Source organism: Cuculus canorus, chromosome 11 (assembly GCF_017976375.1).
Source record: "Cuculus canorus isolate bCucCan1 chromosome 11, bCucCan1.pri, whole genome shotgun sequence".
Classification (NCBI taxonomy): Eukaryota; Metazoa; Chordata; class Aves; order Cuculiformes; family Cuculidae; genus Cuculus; species Cuculus canorus.
Genome location: NC_071411.1, coordinates 5,940,058 through 5,964,418, shown reverse-complemented (window position 1 = coordinate 5,964,418; position 24,361 = coordinate 5,940,058). Strand labels below are relative to the sequence as shown.

Here is a 24,361-nt window from a genome sequence, read left to right as displayed (position 1 = left end):
CCTCCACAGGCCCTGTTGTCTCAGCCTCTCCTCAAAAGGCAGCTGCTCCAGCCCTGGCCAGCCTGGGGGCTCTGTGGATCACCTCATCACTCCTATTGGGAGGCCCAGAATAGATGTGCTGTTCAACACGTAGTCTCACAAGGCAGGTGAGCCCTGCCTTTTATCCACTGCTTTCTCACTGCACCACCAGAAAGCTCCAAAATCCACCCCTTCCACAGTCACCAGCAACAAATGAAGCATGACTTACAATGAGGAAAAAGAATTTTATTGGAACGTATACACACAAGGATAACAGAGGTATCTGAGTAATCAAATATGGAATGTTTAAGAAAGTTAAAATAAATAAGGATACCAAGTTTTGCCAGTGCTAGGTCCAGCACCAATATAAGTAAATGCCCTCTGAACAAGTCTGACTCTGATGGGATCATCCCTGCAGAGCTTGTAAAGATTCCTACCACCAGAAAGTGGCCAATAATTTTGGAATACAAAGAGTCACAATAGTGCTTTCTACCGCTGTGCATTCACTGTTTATTCACTACTTTCGTCTCTTATCTCTTTAATAATATCTATTAAGTTCTGAAGTCCAAAAACATAACCAGTGTCTTGGCCCTCATGCACCACGCTATCTTCTCCATAGTACTTGCAGGTTGTGTGGGCAAAGTCTATCATGCGGACATCGACAGTGCTAGCAGTCGGCTTATAGGCATACGCTCCTGCCGACTCATCTGAAGATTCTTCCGAAAGGTCCTCTAAATCCTCTGGGTCTGAGTCGACAGCAACTTCCTGTCTTTCCTTCCCATCATAAATGATCAGCAAGGAACTGGAATAGAAGCGGTAAGACTCTTGTTTCTCTAGGACAGACTTGAGTTCAGTCAGTTTTTTAAGAACAGATTCAAAGAGTTCCCTGCGCAGGTATTTGCCGTTATGAAAGAACTGGTAAAGTGCTTCTTTAAACCCTTGGACTGAGAGTTTCCTTCCATGGTATTTATTCATGAACATTAGCTGGCCAGTGCCTGCTTGGTAGACCTGCATATACAAAGACACACAAGACGAGAAAAGGAATAGTTAAAATTGCTGGTAATACTGACCCAAAGTCTTGAAGGAAAAAAAAGACAGACTTGCTACAGAGAGCTTTCAGAAGATGACATACTCCTCTCAAAAATCGCTCTTGCACAGTTAACAGAAGCTAACAACAATAGATCCAGCAGCAGTGTCTATGGAACTTGGAGGCATGGAGGAAATGGAAAATTCCTTCAGTTGAGATTTGCACTTTTCCACCAGGGATGTAAGAACGAGGAGTTAAGGTGAGATTAGGAAAGCTGCAGCCAAGATCTCGAAAGTCAAGCTACAACTTGTACCACAGCTCATTATCTGCCTCTGCTCACACGCACACCAGCTGATTCCCAGAATGCTGAGGTCTAAGTGACAACAAACACTCCTATATAAAACTAAGGTGTGCCCTGTAATCCTCTATTTAAAGAAGCCAGAGCTGCTCCTGCAGGAATACTCCTTCCTGTAGGAGTGGTCTATGCACCACACGGCTCAATAGTGCCTAAACATCTGGGTGAAGGAATGACTACAGTTGCTTCTAAAGTTCCTCCTTGTTCTCCAGCACAGGACTTTCACTGGAAGATGAACAATGACCAGGTCCTTCTCAAATCCCAGCACAACATGGAAGTGTGGGAGCTGCATTTCTAACCATTTCTGCCTCGTGCTTTTCTCTGAAGCTAAAAACAGTGAGCTGAGCACCAATCACACCAATAGTCATGCAGTGGAACAAGTCCTAGCACACACTGCTGGCATTCCTGGAATCTACTGGATGGGAAAGAGGCACTTTGGAAAAGACTAATACAAACAAGCTCTTTCCCGTTTCACTCTAGGAATACAGAAACAAGTAAACAAAACACTCAGGTGGAAGTCCACACAGCTCTCTCCTTATTTGACCATGAGTCTTACCACATTTATCAAGCCACTTCTTGTCTGCAGTTTGCAGCAAGTGTTCTCTAAGCAGTGAAAGATCTGTGGCTTTTCAAAGTCCACAAGACAGATCTGATTGCTTCTTAGTGTTCTGGCACATTTCCACATGCATTATGCAAAACGCATGCACTGGCAGACCCTCTCTTCAATTGTTCCCTACGCTACCCTGAAATGTTTGTTAATCGAATAAGTAGTTTTACTGCACAGTTTTGAACTGCTGCTGTGGTGCAAGAGATTGGTTTTGTGCTCAGAGAACACTTTCACTCATGCAGAGCATATGCTACAGGTTGCTCCTGCAGACACTGCCACCTTCAACTGGTAATGGATGCTCAAAAGCCTCATTCCCCTTACTGAAGGAAACAGAACTCAGCATCAAGGATAGCAACACACAGAACGTCTATATAAGCCAAAACCCCCACTAACAGGAATGTGAGCAAGTCTGTTGTCCTACATTAAATTAATTTTCCTCTCACCTGCATGCCACACACTCGGACTCCAATAACAGCTGATGTGCTCTGTTGACACTTGCGAATCTGATTAGCCTTCTTCTCTTCTGATGCATCGTCTCCATGCTGTCGGGTTCCCATCTTAAGGTCCAACACACATGGTACTTCATATCGAGATGTTAGGTTTTCCAGCAAAATGAATTCTGCTTAGTTAAGGAAGAACCTTCACAATGAGGAATACAGGTTTTTAAAGCCAGTATCAAAGATTTTATAGTGCTGCAGTCTTAGCTTTAAGCATACTCCAAAAATGCCTATTATGGAGTAGCCTATAAAAAATGACAATTACATGAACTTGGCATAAAGCAGAGTGTACATCCAATTCCAGTTTCACTGGTCTTCTCTAGGGAAAACAAGTGAATTTCCACATTAAGTGCAGGGAAAAAAAAGCTAATCAGGGTCACACAGCACCTGAGGTATAGACTTGGAATTATATTTCCTGCCTAGGGACAGACATTTTTTGTGCAAAGTATCAATTTTTGTGCTTGTTCCCACTCAAAAATGGTGAAAGCATTTTCACACCACCTCTGAAGGAGAGAACTTAAAAAGCACTTCAATATCTGTAATAGTATTGTTCCATAGACATCACACAATTCTGCTTAGATAACTCAGTAATCATCTACAGGGAAATGGTGAAGATACCAGGCATGAAATGCCTTCTAGAGTCAGTCAGAGCTGTTCTAGTAATCCATTCTCTGAAGCTCCTCAAACATGAGGAATCTGTTTATCTCAATATGTAGACATCAATATTTTTGCAGGATCTCTCAGATGCACCCAAGCCTGCATACAGCAAGATCTCTTTTTTTTTTTTTGCACAGAATGCACAGGGTGCAGATGTTTGCCTACACAAGAACAGTGTGCTTCTGCTTTTATGGATTCAGTCACCAGATTTATGTTTCTCATGCTCCAATCCTACATGACAGTTTAGCTTTTCTTTATCAAAAAGGCTCAATAAAGACACTATTAGAAGCTGACAACTCTGGCACTGGAATATCCTCTAAGGCAACACATTAAGAAGTTGCTAAAAAGCTAAAGATGACACTAGCTATCAGCAGAGTAACAAAAAGTGACAGAACTCTTCCTCTTCCAAAGTTTTAATTTACTAATGAAACAGTTTCCTACCTGTTTTTGTGAAAGATCCCAAACACAGTATTCTGTAAAACCTTTTCACTGACTGAACAACAATTTGTAGTTTTGAACTAAGTTATCCAAAATTCCTAGCTACTCTATTACATGCTGGAAAAGCTCGTGTTATGGAAATTGCTGGTAACCCCTGCAAAGTCACCAAATAAATTTCGGCTTTGTAGAGTTTCTCTGGATTGCAGTTAAGCCTGTACTATACTTTATCTGTCATGTTCAAGAAAAAAGCACAGCCCTGCATATTTTGTTGTTATGAGCATTTTCAGGAAAGGATACTATATTGATTCCGGTGTTTTGCATTTTCTTTCATCCGCTGTAACTGCTGCTGGTGACATTTCATGCTCCAAGGATTATGGTGTTTGAACTGTGAACTAACATTTCCTTTTTTCTCTACAGTATAATACAAGACTTCAGATTTCTTCAGCCACTCAAACTCTTCTTCCAATTTGTGACTAGAAAACAGAACAAAGCAGCAAATCAGAGATCAAGTAGAAAAATAAAGACCTTCAAAGGGGCTGTCAGTGGATTTAACCTTACAAACTAGCTTGCTCACCTTCACCAACATCTAACATAAGCTTTATTTTGCTTTCTATACAACTGGACAGGTTGCCAATCATTAACGTTTCAACCTTTATAAAGCTACTTCTGTATTAAGATATATTAGCATATAGCCAAATAAGTTCCAAAACATGTAGTAATTCTGTTGATATATTCTTTACCCTTGTGAGTTACTTCCACAGAAGCAAGAAATAGCAATATGCTTTAAGATTTATCCTTTGCTAAAGTTACTGCTTTTAGCAAAATACATCAAAAATCATGGTGGGTATAACTGACAAATGAATAAGGGGGGGAAATGTAATACTAAGATAAAGCAAGTTTTATAGAAAAGTACACGACATACAGCACATGACAACTTTGGTTTAATACAATTATTGTGCTTTTGTAGGTAGTGGGGTTTTTTTTCTTCCTTTTTTTTTCCCAGCAGCTTCAAAAACAACATCTGAAAACTTCTCCAATTGGCCACAGCAAAAAAAAAAAAGAAAATAAAAACAAAACAAAAAGACTCAACATGCTACTGGGCTGAGGACTTAGTTTCACTGCTGAACTCATCTGCACTGAAGACTGAAGAGTTCAGGAAAAACAGAAGAAACAGAAGGAAAGTTCTGGAGAATTCTCTGGAATTCTGGAAACCAGATCCTAATTTGACAATAAAAAACATTGTGCTTCAATGCTCCACATTCCATTTCCCCCCATGAAACTTACCTTTTCATTTTTTCCTCTTTCCTGTGCTGTCGGACCCATTCCTTAGAAATCTTCTCATTTTCTAACAACATTGTCTTTTTGTTAGTCCATCGCAACAGCTTACTTTTGGGTTCACAGTCAGAATTATCTAAGTTTTCTAAGTTATCATGGTCCCCATTTAACGGATATGCTATTAGACATAGATTTCCATCTTCATCCTCTTCAAAGCTCACTGACACCACACCTGAAGAGAGAGAGGACACAGACAGTTACAAATTCCTGAAGTGACAAGCAAGCCTTTCAGAACGCATGATTTTACACTAGGAATACAGCAACTTTTATGGTTTTCTCTTACCCTGGTCCTTAGTTTCTATCTTGCCACAGGCCAAACCTCATCTGCCAACCTAACAAATATCAAAAGACCTAGACAAAAATTACACCTCACAAAAGACAATTTAGCATATTGACAAAACAATGATACAAAGGTTCTTTTCTCTCTCTTATGCAGTCAAGTAAGAATCAAATAATAACAGGAGACAACTTCAATTAATAAAAGTTTTTATTAATTTAAAAAACCTGACTGGTCTGACCCTAAGCGAGATGCAAAGCATTTGTTAACATCTTGCAGTGAAAACTGACCTGCACAAAAAAACACCGAAAGGTTCAAGTTTTGCATAACAGCAAAGTAAAAAGGACTTATCCAAACAAGATTTCGTCAATAGATCTCTATGGAAAAGGAAAGATGTGCAAGTAGAGCAAAACAAGGAAAATGTCACATTACATTAGAAACTGGTCCAAAAGCTTCCACTTGGAATCACCGCGTTTAATTATACATTTTCTTCTCCTTTTTGGAATATAGTTTATTGATACTCGTTATGCAGAAATCTTGTGAAATAAATAACAAAAATGCAGTACAAATCAAATCTGTTTGTGGTACAGAAACATGGCGAATCTTGAAAGCATTTTTTCCTCTCATCCTCCAATTAAGAGTCTCTAGAGCACTGCATTGCATTTTAAGAGTCTCTGAGGAGCACTCTGACAGAGATGCCCTCAGTGCTACGTTACCAAGTTTCAGTTGTTAATGAAGAAGTCATTACAATTGTCTGAACTGCTTTTTATTTCTATTTTTCAGTCCTCTCTCTTTATTCTCAAATCAATCAGTCTGCACAGTTCTTACAGCTCATCACTAGGCCAGTGGGGAGAGGTCTCGGCGAGAGATTGGCGCTTCTGAGCTGGGCAGGCGGCTCCGAGACCTACAGTAGCTGGGGCAGGGAGCGCAGAAGCTCTGACTGACAGTCCTGCTGCCACAAAGACAAGGACAACAGGAAAAAAGGGGGAAGCCAGCTAGTAAATGGCCTTTGGCTTTATCCTGGAAAAAATAACAGACACGGACCAAGTGAGGCCCCCTAAATCCCTCCCCCCACTCCCCAAAAAGCCATATACACTAGTACATTTGTTCTATTACATTTTGAGATCATCATTCAAAGATCACATTTTCTTCCAGTTCAACAGAACTTGTAGTTAGACACATCAAAAAGTCTCTGTGAGTGTGCAGGGAGTCTTAACTTTGACACATCTCTGAAGTCTTCCACGAGTTCATAAACAGTATGCAAAACTTCATCTCCCTTATGTTTTTTTAAATCAATGTGCTTTAAAAAGCAACTCCATTTTAAAAAGTGCTTCAGACCTTATTTATTAATCATCAGACACCAGTTGATAGAATAGCAAAGAGAAAGAAAAGTGTTTCTGTTAACTAGCACAATGCTTAGAAGAACTGGAATTTCCACTCCTGCATAACATCTGACTCAGCCTCATCACGGCTACTTGATCCTTGCCTACCTAAATGCCATGAATTTTCATTTCCTTAATGGCAGAAACAACACTGAAAATATTCAACAAGACACCTTACTGACATATATTTATTGTGCCCAAAATGAGTCAAATGAGAAATCCAAAACCAAGGGATCACAACTATGCTTACACAAAACACTATCGGCCAATCTTACCAAATCCTTGTAAACAAACATTAAACAATTGGTAAAAGAAAAAAATTAGAAATCAACAAAAAAGCAGCAGATAATTACTGAAAATATTCGCAAGCTGTTAGCTACTTACCTGTGCCTAAGGGAGATACATGGGCTATCACCAGCAGAGCTGCTCTACTCTAATGCTGTTAGTCAGCCCAAACACCAACTTGGCAAGCATTTCCACCATGCATCTCCATAGCCTGCCTCAGACAACACCAAAATACATGAAAAGAAAACACTAAAATCTCTTCCACACAGAAGAGATTTCAGAGATGAGAGCACAGCACGCTTGTGTTTACAGAGAGAAAAAGCCTAACGCCAGCCTAAGGTTTGGTAACTTACCCTCATATTGCGGAGTGAATTTACGCATTTCTGTTGGGAGAGTCTCATAGAACTGGTGTTCCCTCTGAATAAGGGGTTTACAGATGGTCTTGTCATTAAACCGGAGGACACAGGAGTGTCCTCCGACCTGATGGACAAAAGGCTCGAGCAGGACACCCTTGGAATAGTGCTCCACTTCCATAGCTCCAAATGCTGGGCTCATCCTTGTAGCACATTAGACAGAAGGCGGCGACAGTAGTGAAGGCAGTTTACAGCCAGAAGCCTCCGAGATCTGAAGATGTTTATTCCAACTCAAAAGTCTGTTAAAACAAACACAAGAGAGCGCCGGGCCGTGAGCTTCCCCGCACGCTGAGGCCTGGGAAAGCAAAGCTGAGAGCCGCCGCCGCGAACCGAGGGAGCACAGGAGCCCGCACTCGCCTTGCGGTGCCAGCCGACTGCGGGCGCGTCCGGGGCGCAGCCGGACAGGCACGACGCGGCCCCGCCCCGGCCCGCCCCCGCCAATAGGAGCCCCCATGTCCCCGCCCCGGCCCGCCCCGGCCAATGGGAGCCCCCGCGGCCCGGCCCCGCAGCGCCTGCGCCCCGGCAGCGCTAGAAAAAGGGAGCGGGCTGTCCACGACTCCTGGCTGCCACCCCCCCACCGCCTCCTTTTTCAAATTAACTAATATTGACGGTGGGGCCCGGCGAGCCCTGCTATAAGGGACGCCTAACGCCCTCCAGCGCCCGCCGAGGGAGCCCGGCGCACCAGCGCTCCCTCCCTCCCCAGCGCACCCCTAATTAACACCGCGTTAACAATTCCACCCCTCTAGGCAACGGCCTCAATCACAGAAACCCGCCCAGGTCCGGGATCGACACTTACTACAACGCTTTTTTATTCCCAGCGCGTTAAACATTTAAAATATTACAAAAATGTTAGCTTTTCAGATGAAAAGCCAATGCTAACAACCCTTTTTCCGAGAACTTGTTTTTGCGTAAATACAGCAGAAGGCAGTATTTTGTGCCATCTGCATTCCAAGGATCTGCTGCTCTACCCAGGTGACTACACGCTTGCACTTCAATACGCAATTATAGGAGCAAAGCTAAAAAACAAAACCACACGACTGTCTTGGTCTATGCCTTCCAGTAAATTTTTAAGTCAAGTTGCTCTAATTTTAGACCTGAGCTTTAATGATTAACTTTTTTTTTCAGCTAAAAACAACCTTACTTACTCTGTCTGAAGATCATTACACGAACAATAATGCACTTAATTCAAAGAGACTACAAAGTGTTCTAGGTCACAGGTCTATTTTTATTTGTCCTCCTTAGATATTTAACAGCTTTACAGTAACTGGAAAAGCAGAGACCCGCAGGCTTAAAGCAGCAGTGCTAACAGAACCACAGACACCCACACATGCCCTGTACATAAGGGCATTAATTGAATTAAACAACTAAACTGCTTAAAGGAACAACAGATCAATCAACTGAACTCCAGCTCCTGGAATGTTTACCTGCACCTAAGGATAACAGATCAATAGTTTACTCACTACACACCAGTTAACTATTTTTTCCTCCTTTTTTTCAAGAGCCTTATTTGACAAAAAGTTAGCAGTTTGGTTTTGGGCTTTTTTTTTTTTTAAATCAATTAGTTCAGAAAATAAACCTTGTAACACCTCTGCAAGAGTATGTAAAACACCCTGGACTAGTACTTCCCAAGAACAATTCTCTCTTCTAATACACTAGTTACAGTTTTAAGATTAGGGCAAAATCAGTAAATTTTCCATCTCTATCCTTGCTAGCTTATTTTTTTTTTTTTCTTTCTATAATGCAGGTAATTTCTCATTCACCTCAACAACTGGACAACTTCGGGACACAGAGGTGAGAACCTCTCAGTTCCACCTAGGACAAGATGCTTCCAAGCCCCCGTTTGCCTCCCACCACCAGCCTGCGGAACGTGCGCCCCACGGGGCGGCGGCCGGCAGGTGGCACTGTCCGTGCTCTACAGCCACTGCCCCGCGCAGCGCCTCGCTTCTCCTGCACCCAAGCTCTGGAACATACTTCCAAGTTTTTATCGAATGCACGCTTTGAAAGCCCCTGTGGTGCACGGGTGCAGCTCCCACTGAGAGTTGCTTCCATTTTCTAGCGAAGACATTCTAAGCATCAGTAATTTTACAAGTCTGAAGGGTACTCATCGAGATTTCCTTGAGCCAACAATGTCTCCAGTCTTCTGAAATTTCCCAGGGAAAGCTAAGAGTGCCAGCTTTCACTGGGAAGCACAGTTACATGTGTACAAAACCCTGTGGTGACAGAGCTTCACATTGGCCCAGCCACCTTCAACAGCACTACAGTACAGCAGCATTGTAAGAACCACCGTTCCCATGACAGCTTTATCATTCTGTGGCCACCTTCCTCATTGGTGCACATGTGGAGACACTGATTGGCAGCTGTAATGATTCAAACTTAGAAAGCACCTTGCAACATCCCTTAACCTGAAACACCTACCCCTACTGCATCAGAGTTGCATCAGGAGTGAAGATGTTCATGCCATAGAAACAACTCTAGCAAAAAGTACCTCCAACACAGACCATACACAACACCTTGTTTACCCAACACATCCTCAGGGAGCTCATTAGTAGCCACTCAGCTTATCTGCTTTCACATATACCCAAGTGGTCTGGACAATACTTGCACACTGTACACCACGTTCACTCAGCAATGGAATTGCTGAGCACAGAACTGGACAGGACTGTTCATGCTACTTCACTGCTTCCTGAAAAAGTAAGATCTGGCAACACATCACACAGCGTAACTTCCCATTTGAGGGATAACAAAGCAAGTTTTTTATAGCTCTGGAATTATAACAATATCAGTTATGCAATACTTAGACAGGACAACAACAGGACCTGGAGCACAGCTGTAATGCCCATTAGAAATGCTGTGCACAGTCTAATTTATAAATAGCTCCCATAAAAAACATCACATGTCAAAGTGATTCTACTTCCTTAGAAATAAGAACTTTAACTTACGACCAATGCTTCAAGCAGCACTAATGTTGACCAGCATAAGCACAATACAGTTCTTCACCGTCTTTCCTCTGACCCTATACGTAGTTTGTTTTCAATGATCTTTGAGCAAGAAGGAGCACAGAACAGCTGTTTTTAGGCAATTTTCCCAGAAACCAAACACAGGCTCAGTGTACACTGCCCTATTCTTCCTACACATTTTTAAGTGCCTTTGGTTAAGATCTTTTGTTCTAAGGACACATTAGCAAAAAATCCCAGACATGCTATTACTTTACCTGACAAGTTTCAAGAGAGAAATCTGACATAATGTGAAGGAAGCAAATAAAACTTCACCTATACAAAATAACAATAGCTTGAACAATGTCATTCTTACAGTAAGGAGCAAAAGATGCTTAAAATCCAGATCTGTAACAGAAGTGATATGCACAGCCATCCTATTGTCAATCACATGGACAACAACCATGGAAATAATACCATAATGAACTCATGTTTTCAGACTTTTAATATTAATCTCAGGTGACAGCATTCTTTGGAAAGCATTTCATGTCATTACAGATTCTCGACTTAGCCCCATATGTAATTGCATCAACGAACACATCCTCTGGAGAGCACAGCTCTCAATTAAGCAGCAGCTCCTTCCTTTATAACAATCTCAAAAATAACACCTCTTCCCAAAACTCTGCAATAGCCAAATTACTGATGCAGAGCTGCCCTCCTAACCAATCTGCCAAAACTGGGTTCTCTCAAGCGCAGACTCTTTACTTTGGGTGGTCCAAATAGCCACAAATCAGCTTTGCAGTGACAGAAATAGCAAGACAGCAAAGCTTTCTGTCTGTCCTTTTCTCAGTTCACTGGGTAGTGCACAGAGGAAGCTGACGGGACAGCTATCTGCAGGGACAGCTATCTGCAGAGCTATAACCCCGCTGAACCAGACAAAGCTAAGCCTCCTCCCAAGGTTCCAAGGATGAACTGCACAGCCAGTCAGACCTGGGAGGGAAAAGGGTATCAGTGCCCCATTACAGAAGCTGAAGAGAAGCTGCTTCTATTGAAAGAATACTCAGGAAGAAACAAATACCAGGTGAGAAAGGACACAGGAAGATGAAAATATCAATGTAGAAAGTGTCTGAGTTGATAAGTCATTACAAAGCTGAAAGAGAATGACCCTTTACAACTGAAGCAGAATAAACACACTTTAGGAGCCTACAATGTACGTATTGAGCTGGAATAGACAGGAATTTTAGAAGTCTCAATGAGACCAAACTACATGTACTGTCACTAGTATTCTTTTACTTCACAAGTAGCAGAGTGCTTTCCTCGAATCTAAGGACATAAAGTACAAAGCAGAGGATGCAACAACAAAATATTGCATAACACTTTTATTAGCAAATTTATCCAGTCTAACATTGGTAAGGAATTGCTGCTAACATTCACTTTAGTTGCTGCTTGGCACATGAATTGAAGTTACTCAGTGTGTTCAACTCCACAACTTACTAGGACAAGAACAGAAATACTCAAACCCTCTAGTGCCCAGTCAGCTGCCTGTATTCATTTATCACAGCTGTTGTAACAGATTCCTAAATTTGAGGATGAGTTATATCTCTAGAAGTAATTCAAGTCCCACACTATTATGCTTTCAAAGCCTTTTTTTTATCTTTAACAGAAACAATATAACCAAGTTTGAGCAATAAAAGCCTTAGTTTCTAACTTTTTATCTCATTAAGGGTAGAAACAGAGCCCATGTAACAATATACTCATACCAATCAGACAATTTTGGAAAAAGCCCTACGAGCAGCCTTAGATTTTTCATTACTATAAGAAGCAAACGTGCTCTGCTAACTAATTTTTAGGAAAAAGTTTAGCTTTGGTACAAGAGTGACATTGTAGACTCTCAAATTATTATATTTGTAAAAAGAAAGTGTCCACCAAAAAATTTAATACAGCAGATTTAATGGAAAAGAACTTTGTTACGTACAACTTTAAACCAAGAGGCTGCCATGGCATCTGCTATTTTCTTTTTTTAAGACAGCAGTAATAAAAAAAAAATTAAAAAGATGCTGAGCTACATGTTTGTACGCAAGTCAAGGTTATTTAAGCTCTTATTCAGCGAATCAATCTATGTAACAATCATTAAGTTATCTCCACATGACTTGTGCTCAGAGATGAGTAAGCACGAGGTTTTGTAAAAATACTCAGCAGGAACACTTACAAATCCAAGAGTAAAATACCAAATCCTCCACACCTACATATTGAGACTACATGCATATTCACTTTACAAACAGAAATACTTTTGCAAAAGCCTTTACGGTAAATCAAGAGGGTGATGGGAGTCAGGCACTATGGTGAGAAGTCTGCCATAATAGCCTACAGATACAAAAACCTAAAAAAGAGCAAATACTTCTTCTTGAATGTTGGGTGCTTGGGCCAGACCAGTGAAAAATCACCTGCCTGTTAAAAGTGTGATATAAGGTAAATATTTTTTTTAAAATGTGTCTTTATTAAATGCCTGGTAACTGCAGCAACACATTGATGTAGTTTGGAAAAATGAAATAACTACTCCAGACAGAAAGGGGGGGCAGGAATTCTTGAATTAATTTACTTGATCACACAAAACAGACCGAATCTAGGAACCCAGAATTACACATGAACTCATGCACAAAGTTTCTACAAAACATGTTGTTTTCAAAACCCTTTGGGAACGTGGCAGAGCCAACTGGATAGCAGTCTTGGCCCATCAAGGTAGAAATCATTTAATCCTATTTTTAACATTAGGCAATGAACAAAATATCCCCACCAAGAAAGAATGCACGCTTATAATCGGGTGGAAAGTTTCTGTTCATCAGTTCAATAAAGCAAAGCAGCAGCTCTTACCCTTCTCCACACCACTTAACAGGCATTCCCTGTATCAAGTTGTATACATTTTTCCTGATGTATTCCTGCAGGAGTTTAAGAATAAAACTGAACAACATCCAGTGGCATTAGATTTTAAGAAAATTCTATGCTCTGTGTCACAGCTTGTCTGTCACTGACACATGACAAGCCAAACAAACGTGACATAGTATTCAGCTTTTTTTCAAAAATGTTTCAATGCTTTCGTAAACATTTTACAGTATAATATATCTTCCAAACTAGGAGGTTTAAAACTACAATGCAGAAAAACACCCTTCTGATGGCCTCAGGTCAGGTATGTCACCTCTCCTCTGGGTCTTTTTTTTCCCCCCTCCACTACAAGAGGGGACAGTCCAACACTGGCTACAACGGCAAAGGACCCCAAGCGCTACATTCAAGATGTTCTGCTTGGAACTTCAAGAGCATAAGACGACACCCTTTGTAGAGACCACTTTTTGTAAAGAAGTAACACAGTCTCTTCTATCCAGTAAGAATTTAGTCTATAATAGAGAAATGAAAGACTATGCACTTGAATGCTGACAAATCTACAGAAAGAAATAATCTCAGCACAATTATTTTTTTTAAACTAACCACAATTTTGTGCTATGTTTTTACTCTCTGAAGATGGGGTTTCTAGTTTTGTGTTCCCTTAAATATAATCCAAATACAGCAGTGGTTACAGTGAGAAAAACATCGTTACAACAAGTTAAGACATGAGTTTACACCAGAAAATTCAACACCACAGTTGCAGAAGCACCTCTTGTAGCAAACAGAAATAGACTTTTGTATAGAAATTTAACAGATTACTCTAAGAATTACAGAACATTGATATATCTAAGCATAACATATTAAAGGAGTGAACTATAAACAAAAAATGTGAGGCTGCATAATGTTCTGGTACTGTTCTTCATGCACAATTCCTATCTTCCTTTAATCAGCTTTACATTATTAGGAGAAATCCAGTTCCTCATCACTTCTGTCTTGGAAAGCAAAGCAGTAATCAAGGTGGTCTCCAAGAGCGTCTAGCTTTTCCTTAACAGAAGCACGCACAGCAACCCTCCAGCGGCAGTTTCTTAAACCTCAGTGAGGAAGTTCTATGCTCCATACCACTTATATTTCAAGACCCCAGAAAGCAACAGCTTTCAGCTTTTCCTACACCATGTGTAATGTGTAACCTTAACAACTACATACACAGCGCTCTGGGGAAATGCCAAAGCTTTACCTCTCAAGTACAGCTATTTTACCTCCCTAGAACTAAAATAAAGCCAAGTTACAGGTTACTAAGCACATTCAGTCAGAAAAAAAGCATGCAATTCTGACCCTTGAAGTTTTTCTGGGGATTGTGTAATTTAAGAACTAGCCTCTTTTCCAAGTAAAAATGCCATGGAAACTAAGAAACCTGAACCACCAAAACTAAGCTACTTAAACATCCTATTTAGAAACTGATCCATCTTAAAATGATATTCTGGCACCAGTGCCTAAAACCACCAGTTGCTATATAAAGACAATACAGCCCTTTGTCACGGAGAAACCAAAATAGCATTCAGCCTTTAATCTTCTGAAAATATGACAGCAAGAGGTAAATTGCATGGATTACACACACGGATGTGTTATTCAAGCTACCAAAACCCCCAGAAATTCCAGCATTAAGATTAAAATAAATCCAAGGCTATGCCTTTCTCTTCACCATGAATTTAGCAGTCTCAGAACCGTATTTCTAGCCACTCAACAAAAGAACGTGGTATCTTTGTCACCAGGCAGTGCAGTTGTGACCCATTTGCTATATATGAGAAGTTGCTGAAAAGAACAACTGTCAAGTCCTGTTCAAACGCCGCATTCACGTAACTACACACTATTTTCTCTGTACTCCCTTCAGAAATCCCAATCTCTAATACCTTTCAAACCACAAGCAGTAATGGTCCACGAGAGAAGATCATTTAAATTTAAAGAAATGCCCAAATTCTACAATACAGTCTAACTCTGTGAGCAAAAACTTCCAGGTGCACAAAGCAAAGATCATCAATAAATGAAGTATTACAGGAAGAACGGTGACCAAAAAGCAGCTACATATTTCACACACCCCATTTGCGTGCATATTTATCAACACCATAGGCATACTTCACACAAAGAGGCTTAGTCTCTTTTTATAGAAACTGCTTGAAAAGTAGGCCAGAAGGAGATAGAAATCAGACTTGAAACACCCATTCGCATCTTAAACTAATTCTTCACGTGTAGGTTCTGAGACTTTACCGATGATGATAGGTAGAACTTCTGCTCCAGAAGAGCTGAGGTTCCTAAGATGCACATAACATCTTTTTAAATTGTGTCCATGTTTCAGCGAATCGAAGTCATGGATACCTCATCCCTGGAGGTGTTCAAGGCCAGGCTGTATGGGGCTTTGAGCAAGCTGATCTAGTGGAAGGTATCCATGCCCACAGCGGGGAGTTTGGAACTAGATGATCTTTAAGGTCCCTTCCAACCCAAAGCATTCTATGATTCAAAGCATTTCAAACTACTGAAAATACAGCTCAGATCAGACAACCCAGATTTGCAGCCTAAAGTTCGCATGATTCACTGAATATACATACACTTTCCACGCTTGCCAAAGGTAAAATGAAAATAACTGGGTCCTAAGACCTTGAGCATATAGCTCCTTCCAGGATGACTGAGCAACAACAGGAGTTCAATCCCTCAAAATACAAAAATAATTGTTCCACTGCACATCTTAAACTGCAGCAGATTGCACATGAATAAGTAACAACAGGAGAGAAGTCTTACAAGAAAGACTAATGTGGCACAATAAAACCAAGGGGAAAGTCATGAATGTTTCTCCTGGTAACCACAACTCATTTCAAGCACAGATTCCCCCTAGTAAAAGGGACAAGGGCCTTTTGTACAAGCACATTTGCACAGTACTTAAAAAATGTTTTAGTCTTTGTTTTGTGCACTTTTTTTAAAAAAGAACATTATATACATATTTAATGTTTCATCTTTCAGTGATCTCATAGTATACTATCTGCGGCCAATTACAGGCTCACCATAATAATCACTGTCCAAGAATTATTCCCTTTAATCTCTGTCAGCTTAAATATTCAAACAGTAGTACAAAACCACTTGAAAAAAACTTATCAGTTTCAGTAACCTAATAAAAGGATGCTTTCACAGGAGCTTGGTTGTATTTCTCTCACCTCTCTGCAGGCAGAAATTCATTTAATGATGCAGAAGAGCTAGTTCTATTAGCCTAGGTAATGGGACATGACTACAGTAAGCGTTATTCCCTTGAATACATCTATACTGCTTCACAAGCAATTTTTATAACAGCCAGTGATTCTACAGCACATGCAAACGTAGTTTCCACAACTGTCCTCAAAGAGAAACCATCGCTAACCAAAAAGGGAAGATGCAGACAGGATGATTGCCGAAAAGCTATTTTCTCTTCACAACCCTGCAATACAGCACTGCCAATCCACACTGTGCTCATGTTCCAATTCTGTATGTCTAAAAAAAAACCCAGCATGCTGTAAAGGGAAAAAATATCTCAAGAAGTAAGCTATGGAAAGACCATTTTGTTTTTTGGAAGCTGTATATGCATTGTGATAGACCATTATTTGCACTCCAAACCAAGAAATCACTATTCAGCATTTACACTTAAATACATGAAAGGTTGCTTCAACAGAACTGGAAGACAGCCCTGCTCAACCAGGCAACTCACTTCATCTACCCTCATCCTTGAGTAACTACTTACTTTCATGGATTCTGAACCGATTTTCCAAAAAATATTTTGTTCCCTCCACAGCTAGAACTACACTCTCAACTGATGACTCTTCAGAAAACCGACCTGTCATATTAAGCCAGATCAAAATTTTTTCTTAAGTTATCTTGAATGGATTCCCAGTTACAACACTCATATCACTATGAGATCATCTGCCCATCAATTTAACCTTATATCTTCAGTTAAATGGAATCGAGCTTCTGAGAGAACTAGCATTTTAGACACATTGAGACAATGCCTATTATGTCAGCAGTTGCACTTCTCAACTTGGTAACAAGGAACTACATCAACCTAATTGATGTGACTATTAAAAAAAAAATTCAACTGCCATCACATTGTCCCCATATACCCAAAATACAAAGTGGATAAATTGCTGTTTTTCTGGAAAAATATATGGAAAAGGAACAGAACAAATGTTAAAAGGGAGAGGTAATTAATCTTCAGTAAGCACAAAATTAAGCAGCACCTACAATTTCTGATAAGGTTTCAAGCAGTGTATAAAATTCCAGCATCACAGCACTGCACAGCTATTTGGCTATGCTCAAAGCCTTCCGTGCTTCAAGAAAATAAAATCAACATTTTTGCTGTGCTCATTCCAATACAGATTTCGGCATAACTCCCCTAAACTCCTACTTCTTTTAGGTGTGATTTTCTGAGGAAAACCAGCCTAAACAATTGTATTTTTTTTTCTCCATTCCTTTCAACTTTTTGGATGTCAACACAAAAGCATGGCAGAAGACAGGGACCAAGGGAGGCAGAACAGCTGAAAGGCTACTGGTAAATTCAGTACTTACCTGTTCTCTTTGGACTATTAACTGGCCGATGGGCACACACAGAGCTCCAAACCAGCCAGCCGGGCACTGACTCTTGCCCAGCCATTCATCATGGCATACACAGAATGTCTTCATAAAGCCAGACTCTGAGAGGCCAAAACCATTTTATGAGGAAGCCTTTCTTTTTCCAGTAAAACAACATAAAATGGGGCACTAACTGGTTCCAGTTATCTCCAACAGACAATCTCCCACATGCACCAGCAACTCAGACACAGGGTAATCAAAGACTGCAGGTTAAATATCTGATAACCAGAAGAGTGAAAGAGTACTTTCTGTATCTATTACGAAGATTATCATTACCTTGTTCTAATACAGCTCATCTTCCTGAGACAGTCAGGACCTCAAAGACTTAGCACTACACAAGTCAAGGAAGAATTTGTAAAAGCTTAGTGATGATTTCAAATTCTTAATTGCTGAACTAAACACTACCAATGTTAGACCTTCATTTGAACAAATAATTTTGCTTTCACTATGCCTGCAGTATTTCAGGATTTGCAGAAGGAGAAATTTCTAGCTACTTATAGCACACGATATTGTGCCATACAGCATTTTTTTGCAAAAGGGGGGAAGAAATAATTATTTTGAAACAGAAGTTATTATGAAAGGCTCAAAAAATAACATTTGAATGAGGTATTTCTGACAAAAACAGCAGAAATGTACATCTGTGGTAACACCTTAAAATTTTAAAATGCAGCCTCAATATTAAAAAAACATCTCTATATTGTTTCAAAGGTACAATAACCTTGGGCAAGACAAAGCCAGATAAAAGAATTAGCGAGAGAGGAAAAATCCTCTCCCCGCAATGGAAAATTTTCATCTCTTCAAGCAAGGCACAGAGATGCTCAGCTCAGCCGGACCTGCGTTGCCTGGAGACCAACCTCAGCTTCTTGCCAACAGGGACAAGCTAAGCATCAGCAAATTCAACAACAGATAAGTGGATAAACCAAATGAGAGGCAGCAAGTTTTTCCACACACCAGTGTAAAAACCTGATAGCTTTCACATAATGGTTCTAGCCCATGCTCACTAGATACGCAAGAATGTAAAACAGCAGCCTAACAAAGCATCAAACTGCTGTACTTAGCTCCTACCCCTGCACTTCTGTGTACAGCTAAAGCAGTAGAGTGCCTTCACATCAAAATTTTTAGTTGCAACTCAGTTTCTGCCCTTTCAATCTTCTGATGCAGTACCTAAACTTTTGGAATATGCTCCTTCCCATTAAACAAGTTCTGCGTTTAAGCACCGGTGCAGAAATATTAAGAAAAGCAATGAACTACATCAAAAAGGAAGAACCTACACCTTGGCTTAGCTTTATAAACTACATCAAATCATGCTTCACTTCAAAACCTTGCCTTCGCCTCCAGCCTCTGCCACCAGAAGCACAGCTTCCTGGGCAGGACTGCATTAGAAGTGTTACTGAGGAGACATCCGTTTCGCCTGTTCTGGATCTGGAACTGCTTCTGAGCTCAGACAGGCACCAACTCAACTGCAGGAGCAGCACCCCTGACTTCCCAGAGAAACATCTCAGCTTTCTTCGGATTTCCAAACACCATCAAACAAGAATCATCAAAAGTAACTGCCATTTAATACTAGTTACACCAGAATTCTCCCAAGACCTTACCAAATTCAATTCACCAAAAGTATTCACACAGTAAAGAACTAAAGATTTTTAAGTATGACTGTTTAATTCATCCTCGTGGAATTCCTGTCACTGGGTTTTTCATCATCAACCTGACACCATACACGGTCCTGTCTCCACTTACTCCTTGATCAAAAAAGCAGACATTTGTGTCCCTACCACCACATCTGACAGTCTGAGGCACCCTTAGTTATGACAAGATTTACAATCTTCCTCTACCCTTTAGAAGAAAGAACTTCCCCAAAATATCCTCTCACACCCCCCAGCTGATCAGAAAACAATTAATAAATACCCATGACCTGACTGGAAGCCCATCCCCTGACAGGCAACTAAGAATTTTTCTTCAACTTATTTTCTCATCCTGTTTTTTTTTTTTTCAAAACTGCATGCCTGGCAAATCTCAAAACCTTCCTTGCAAGCAACTGGTGGGGAAAGAATTTTTGAGAGCACAATGCCCAGCATTCATATGACTGACCACTATCCAGTCTTCCAGCTCCTTCCAAAGTTAATGCAACACCTGTTTATGAAGGCTCTGATCTACCTTTCTTTAAGAAGAAACGGCAGCATAAAGCTTACACTATTTGAATGACCAAACTACCACAGACAAGATTACAAAACAGATTACCTCAGAAAGGTGTAAATAGGAAAAACAGAAAAGGTAGGGTTTTTTTTTTTTCAATTGAATAACATAAATATATGAAAAGCTGCCTGGCCAAGTTTAAGGTCTAACATTTTTACAAACAAGTACACATGAATGGCTGTAATCCTTCCCCAAATTCTTTCCTGCAACCCTTAACCAGGAGAGACTTCTGAGCACTAAAAATTGTTCTATTTTGAAGAAATATTCCTGCATTCTGGCAGTTAAATCATTCGGTTCTCCCTAATTTAGTAATATACTTTATTAAAATAAAACTTATAGCAAGTCAGAAGATGCTGAACTGGCTAAATGTAAACAAACCAATCAGTCTGTTTAAGCACACATCTGTGTTTCAGTGCATGCCTATATAAACCCAGTTTCCATTCCTTAATATAATCATGTCCTGAAAACATACACTTTAATTTCCACTTAAAGACAGTTTTAAATTTCACAGAGTTTTTATCTTACATAAGCAAAATTATGAGCAAAGGTGTCATTTCTTCAACATTTAAAAGCCAAAATAACCCTGACCTTGTTATTCTCAGGTGTTAAATTTGAACTGCTCTGCTCTCACTTCTGTTACAAGTTGAGTAATGAACAACAAGACATCTCACTGAAAATTAAAACAAACTCACATTAGTTTTAATGTTCCAGAATTGAGTATTAAAGCAAAATTATAATTACAATATTTGACACAGAGCAGCCCCTTAGACATTCATGAGTCTAAAAAAGTGTACAGGTGCTTGATGCATTCCTGAAACATTTGGGTATATGAGACACAAGGCACTGTGTCAAAAAAAAAAAAAAAAAAAAAAACAACAAAAAACAACAGACAGGACAATTAAATTCCAGCCTACATCAGGAAAGGTATCAGTGTTAAACACGCATACTTTTTACAGGGGAATTAAGGCCAAGGACATACCAGGGTGTAACTACCAACAGGCTGTTATTCCATCAACAATAACATTTATTTTCTTAAGCAGAATGCCCATTTCCAAAGCTTCAATTGATGTGTTTCTGTTTGAAAGCATAAGGGCCCCAAACCACATTAACAAGGTTCTGTAACCCTGTGATGCTCAAAACAGCTCATTGGAAGACATCGCCCAGTATTTCCGTTCTATCCACAGACAGGGTATTCACGAGCAGCACCTCCAATTACGCAACACCTCCCAAAGTGCTCTTTTTGCTTTCTGCAATATTACTGAGTATAGGAAACAGCCACCAAATCCACAGTGCATTCATCACCCAGGCAAAACAGAAATTCACTGTTTTATGATGCAGGCAGGGAACTGCTGAATGAGGGGCAACAGCCCACCCCAGGGTCACCCAGCCACCAACGCTGTGGAACACCCCCCACTCACAGCTCACCACCCAAGAACCACCCCTGCAGTGTGGACAGGGCTCAGCGGGATGTGCAATGCCATGTGCTGACGGGATGCTCCAGATGATACAAAAAGTAGATACTATTACAACAAGCAGAATATTTCTATTTAAGTTAAAGTAGAATTAAGTTTTCATCCAAGGAACTGTATTTTCTGAGTTAGACAGAACGTCCCTCTGATATTACAATAAGAAAGGTAACAAACGATTAGTAGTTATTAACAAGTTAAAAACTAACAGCTTTCAAGGCATTGCATTTAATCATTACTACAAAAGAATAAGTATAGTAATTAAGAAAGATGCATCACCAATTGCCCTATCATCATCATCCAGATCCACAAACACTGAGGAGCCTCTTTCTCTGCAGTGAGGATTTGGAGAGCCTGTCCTGGCAACTGGGGGGTCCTACGCAGTGTACCCACTCATAGGCGGGGTCTCCAAAGATCGATGCGAGGGGTCCAGCTTTTATATCGTTGAATAAACAAATTACATCACCCCAAAAATGCAGAGTCTCTGGCCTTAGCTGCTTACTGCCCCTCCTCCTGGCACAGGCCAATTCTACTGACAATACGACTGATACACTTTTTCATACTCTCTGCACCAGGAACAACACAGCACAATTTCTCTGATAATAGCGATGTCAGAAGTTACAGATTAAACAGTATACACAGCAATGTGATACAAATCATCTATGTGATACTGAAAATGCCAGCAAATAAACTCTCTCAGACTCGTTTCCGAGTTTTAAAAAGCAAGCATCCTTTATCAGGCCGCGCAACATGAGGGAGAGATCTCCACCAACCATATGTATTTCCCACTTACATGTATATATTTTCCCCAAAATCTTATGCATATTCTATAACTTCCCAAGGACTAATTCTAGTGTTATTATGAACTTCACAACAGTCAAATCTCTCGCTAATTTGGAGCTGGCTCCAGTTCTGCCTAACTTTGCACTTGAGATAGGGAAAGACTGCAAACAGAGGGGATCATAGAAACAGACACATCTGTTTCGCACAGATCATACTGAACACGAGACGTAACAGTGTCTGAAAAAACACTATTGGAAAAAACACGCCATAAAAACCATGCTATCAGATAGGTCATTCTGTCTAACTTTCAAGACACGATTACTTGGATGAACTTAAATCTAGCTTAAATCAAAATATTTCACTTTTAGTAATAGTTACTACTTCTTGATCAGCCGCATTCTTTCAGGCTCCGTCACTTCAAAGCGGGGAATAAATTCTGTCACCAGCTTTTGTCTCGCGGCTCGCGACTGATGGGGATCGCTCCCTCATCCGGTACCACGGGAATGAAGCTGCCCGTCCCCCGCCCCCTCCTCCTCCCGCACCAAACCCTCCCCCTCGCCCCCCTTCCAAGGCAGAGCGCCTCCCGTACCGCCAAGCATCCCTGCCGGGAGCCCGAGCATCCGCCGAGCATCCTCAACGGGGTCCCGAGCATCCCCACCGGTTACCAGGGCAACAGCCCGCCCCCCCGGGTACGGTGACCCCGCCAACCTAGGGCCCCGCCGCGCCCCACGCGCCAGCGACAGCCCCCGGCCACCCCCTCGCACCTCACCGCTCACAGTGGACGGGGAGCCCTACAGGGGGGTTCTCCGAGAGCGGGAACGACCGGGAGAGCGGCGGGACGCAGCTGTTACCTGATGTGGAGCCGGCGCCGGCGGCGGCTTCGCGTCTTTTGTTCCTCAGACGCCAAAATGGCGGCGCGCCGCGCAGCCACCTCCCCCAGCCCCGCGTCAAGCCCCGCCCACTGCCCGCCTCCCCATTGGCTGCGGCCGCGGCGCTGCGCACTGATTGGGCGGCCGGCAGCGCCGCTGTTGCTAAGGGAGCCGCGGCGGGAGGCGATGCTGCAGGCGCGTCTTCGTGCCCGTGCCCACTCTGCAGTCCCATCCCCATCCCGGTCCCAATCCCTGTACTCGTCCCGTTCCCCGTGTCCATCTCAATCCCTGTCCCAGAGCCCGTGCCCATCCTCATCCCCCTCCGTGTGCCAGCCCCCATCCCGGTGCTGACGCCCATCCTCATCCCGATTCCTGTGCCCACACCCATCCTCATGGCCGTGCCCATCCCCATGCCCTGTGCCTATCCCTGTGCCCCTGCCCACTCTGCAGCCCAGCCTGGCCGCACACCCCTTCCCCAGGGGCCATGAGGAGGAGGCGATGGTCAGCCTGCTCTGTAGAGTCCAGACTTGGAAGGAGGAGCACGAACAGAAGCAGCCCCACCATGGTTCCCACCCTCCACCTTTGTGAGGAGAGCACCAGCCGTGGCCTCCACCTTTTCGAGGCAAACCCTGTGCCTTGCGCCGTGTGTCCTGCCTTGTGTCCAAGCCTCAGGTCCCAAGTGAGCATCCTTGGGATGCAGGGCATGTTGTATTTCCTCTTCCCGTGCCATAGCGGTCTTTGGGGTTACACCTCCTTGACTTGCAGGCCTCTCAGACTGCGCTGTTGTTAACTTCACCTCCATGCCTGCTTGAGAACAGGTTATTTCTGCAACATGGGCCATTAGTTTGGAGGTGACCGGGGCCTGGTTGCGAGGGCGCTTTTGCTGCTCGCCCCGCTGAGGAAACGGAGGAAGAGCATCCACCTGCCTTGAAGCAGAGGCAGTTCATGGGGTTGAGTGCATGAGTTCGCCCCTTAGTTCTGCATTTCTGTTTTTGTACCACTGAAAATCTCATTCAGGCGTGCACAGCTGAAAGTCCCAGGGGCTCCCCCTACTCAGCTTCACCCTGAATGACTTCTTGACGCCTGTGGCCTGGTGTATTAAATGCCATCGCAGTTGGGGTTTGCATGCAAGCCTGTGGATGTGCCTTTAACAACAGAGCCACCATAATTTTAAGGGAAAAAGGACTGAATAATGAGATTATTGCAGTTTAAATTACTAAGCAACAGTCTCTCTGACAATGAACTTAGTAACGCTCTGCCATCTATTTAATCACACTAATGATACAGAACAACTCCACTTAGATACAA

The 24,361-nt window shown here is 41.8% G+C and overlaps 1 protein-coding gene across 1 annotated transcript; it reads right to left on the bottom strand.

The window, feature by feature from the left end:
* Positions 1-249: 249 nt before the first annotated feature.
* On the bottom strand, positions 250-23,138 carry IP6K2 (inositol hexakisphosphate kinase 2). Its single transcript, XM_054076844.1, has 6 exons — positions 23,036-23,138; positions 7,232-7,530; positions 4,884-5,106; positions 3,897-4,072; positions 2,451-2,626; positions 250-1,026 (listed from the first exon to the last, which is right to left on the bottom strand). Exons 2-6 carry the CDS (start codon positions 7,431-7,433, stop codon positions 529-531), a joined length of 1,275 nt encoding a protein of 424 aa, XP_053932819.1. The 5' UTR covers positions 7,434-7,530; positions 23,036-23,138; the 3' UTR covers positions 250-528.
* Positions 23,139-24,361: the final 1,223 nt, after the last annotated feature.

Coding starts and splice junctions, on each gene's coding strand:
- IP6K2 (XM_054076844.1), bottom strand. CDS start 7,433: ATGAGCCCAGCATTTGGAGCTATGGAAGTGGAGCACTATTCCAAGGGT. Junction 4,073..4,883: donor AAAGAGGAAAAAATGAAAAG/GTAAGTTTCATG, acceptor TCTGTTTTCTAG/TCACAAATTGGAAGAAGAGT. Junction 1,027..2,450: donor TCCGAGTGTGTGGCATGCAG/GTGAGAGGAAAA, acceptor TTGTATATGCAG/GTCTACCAAGCAGGCACTGG.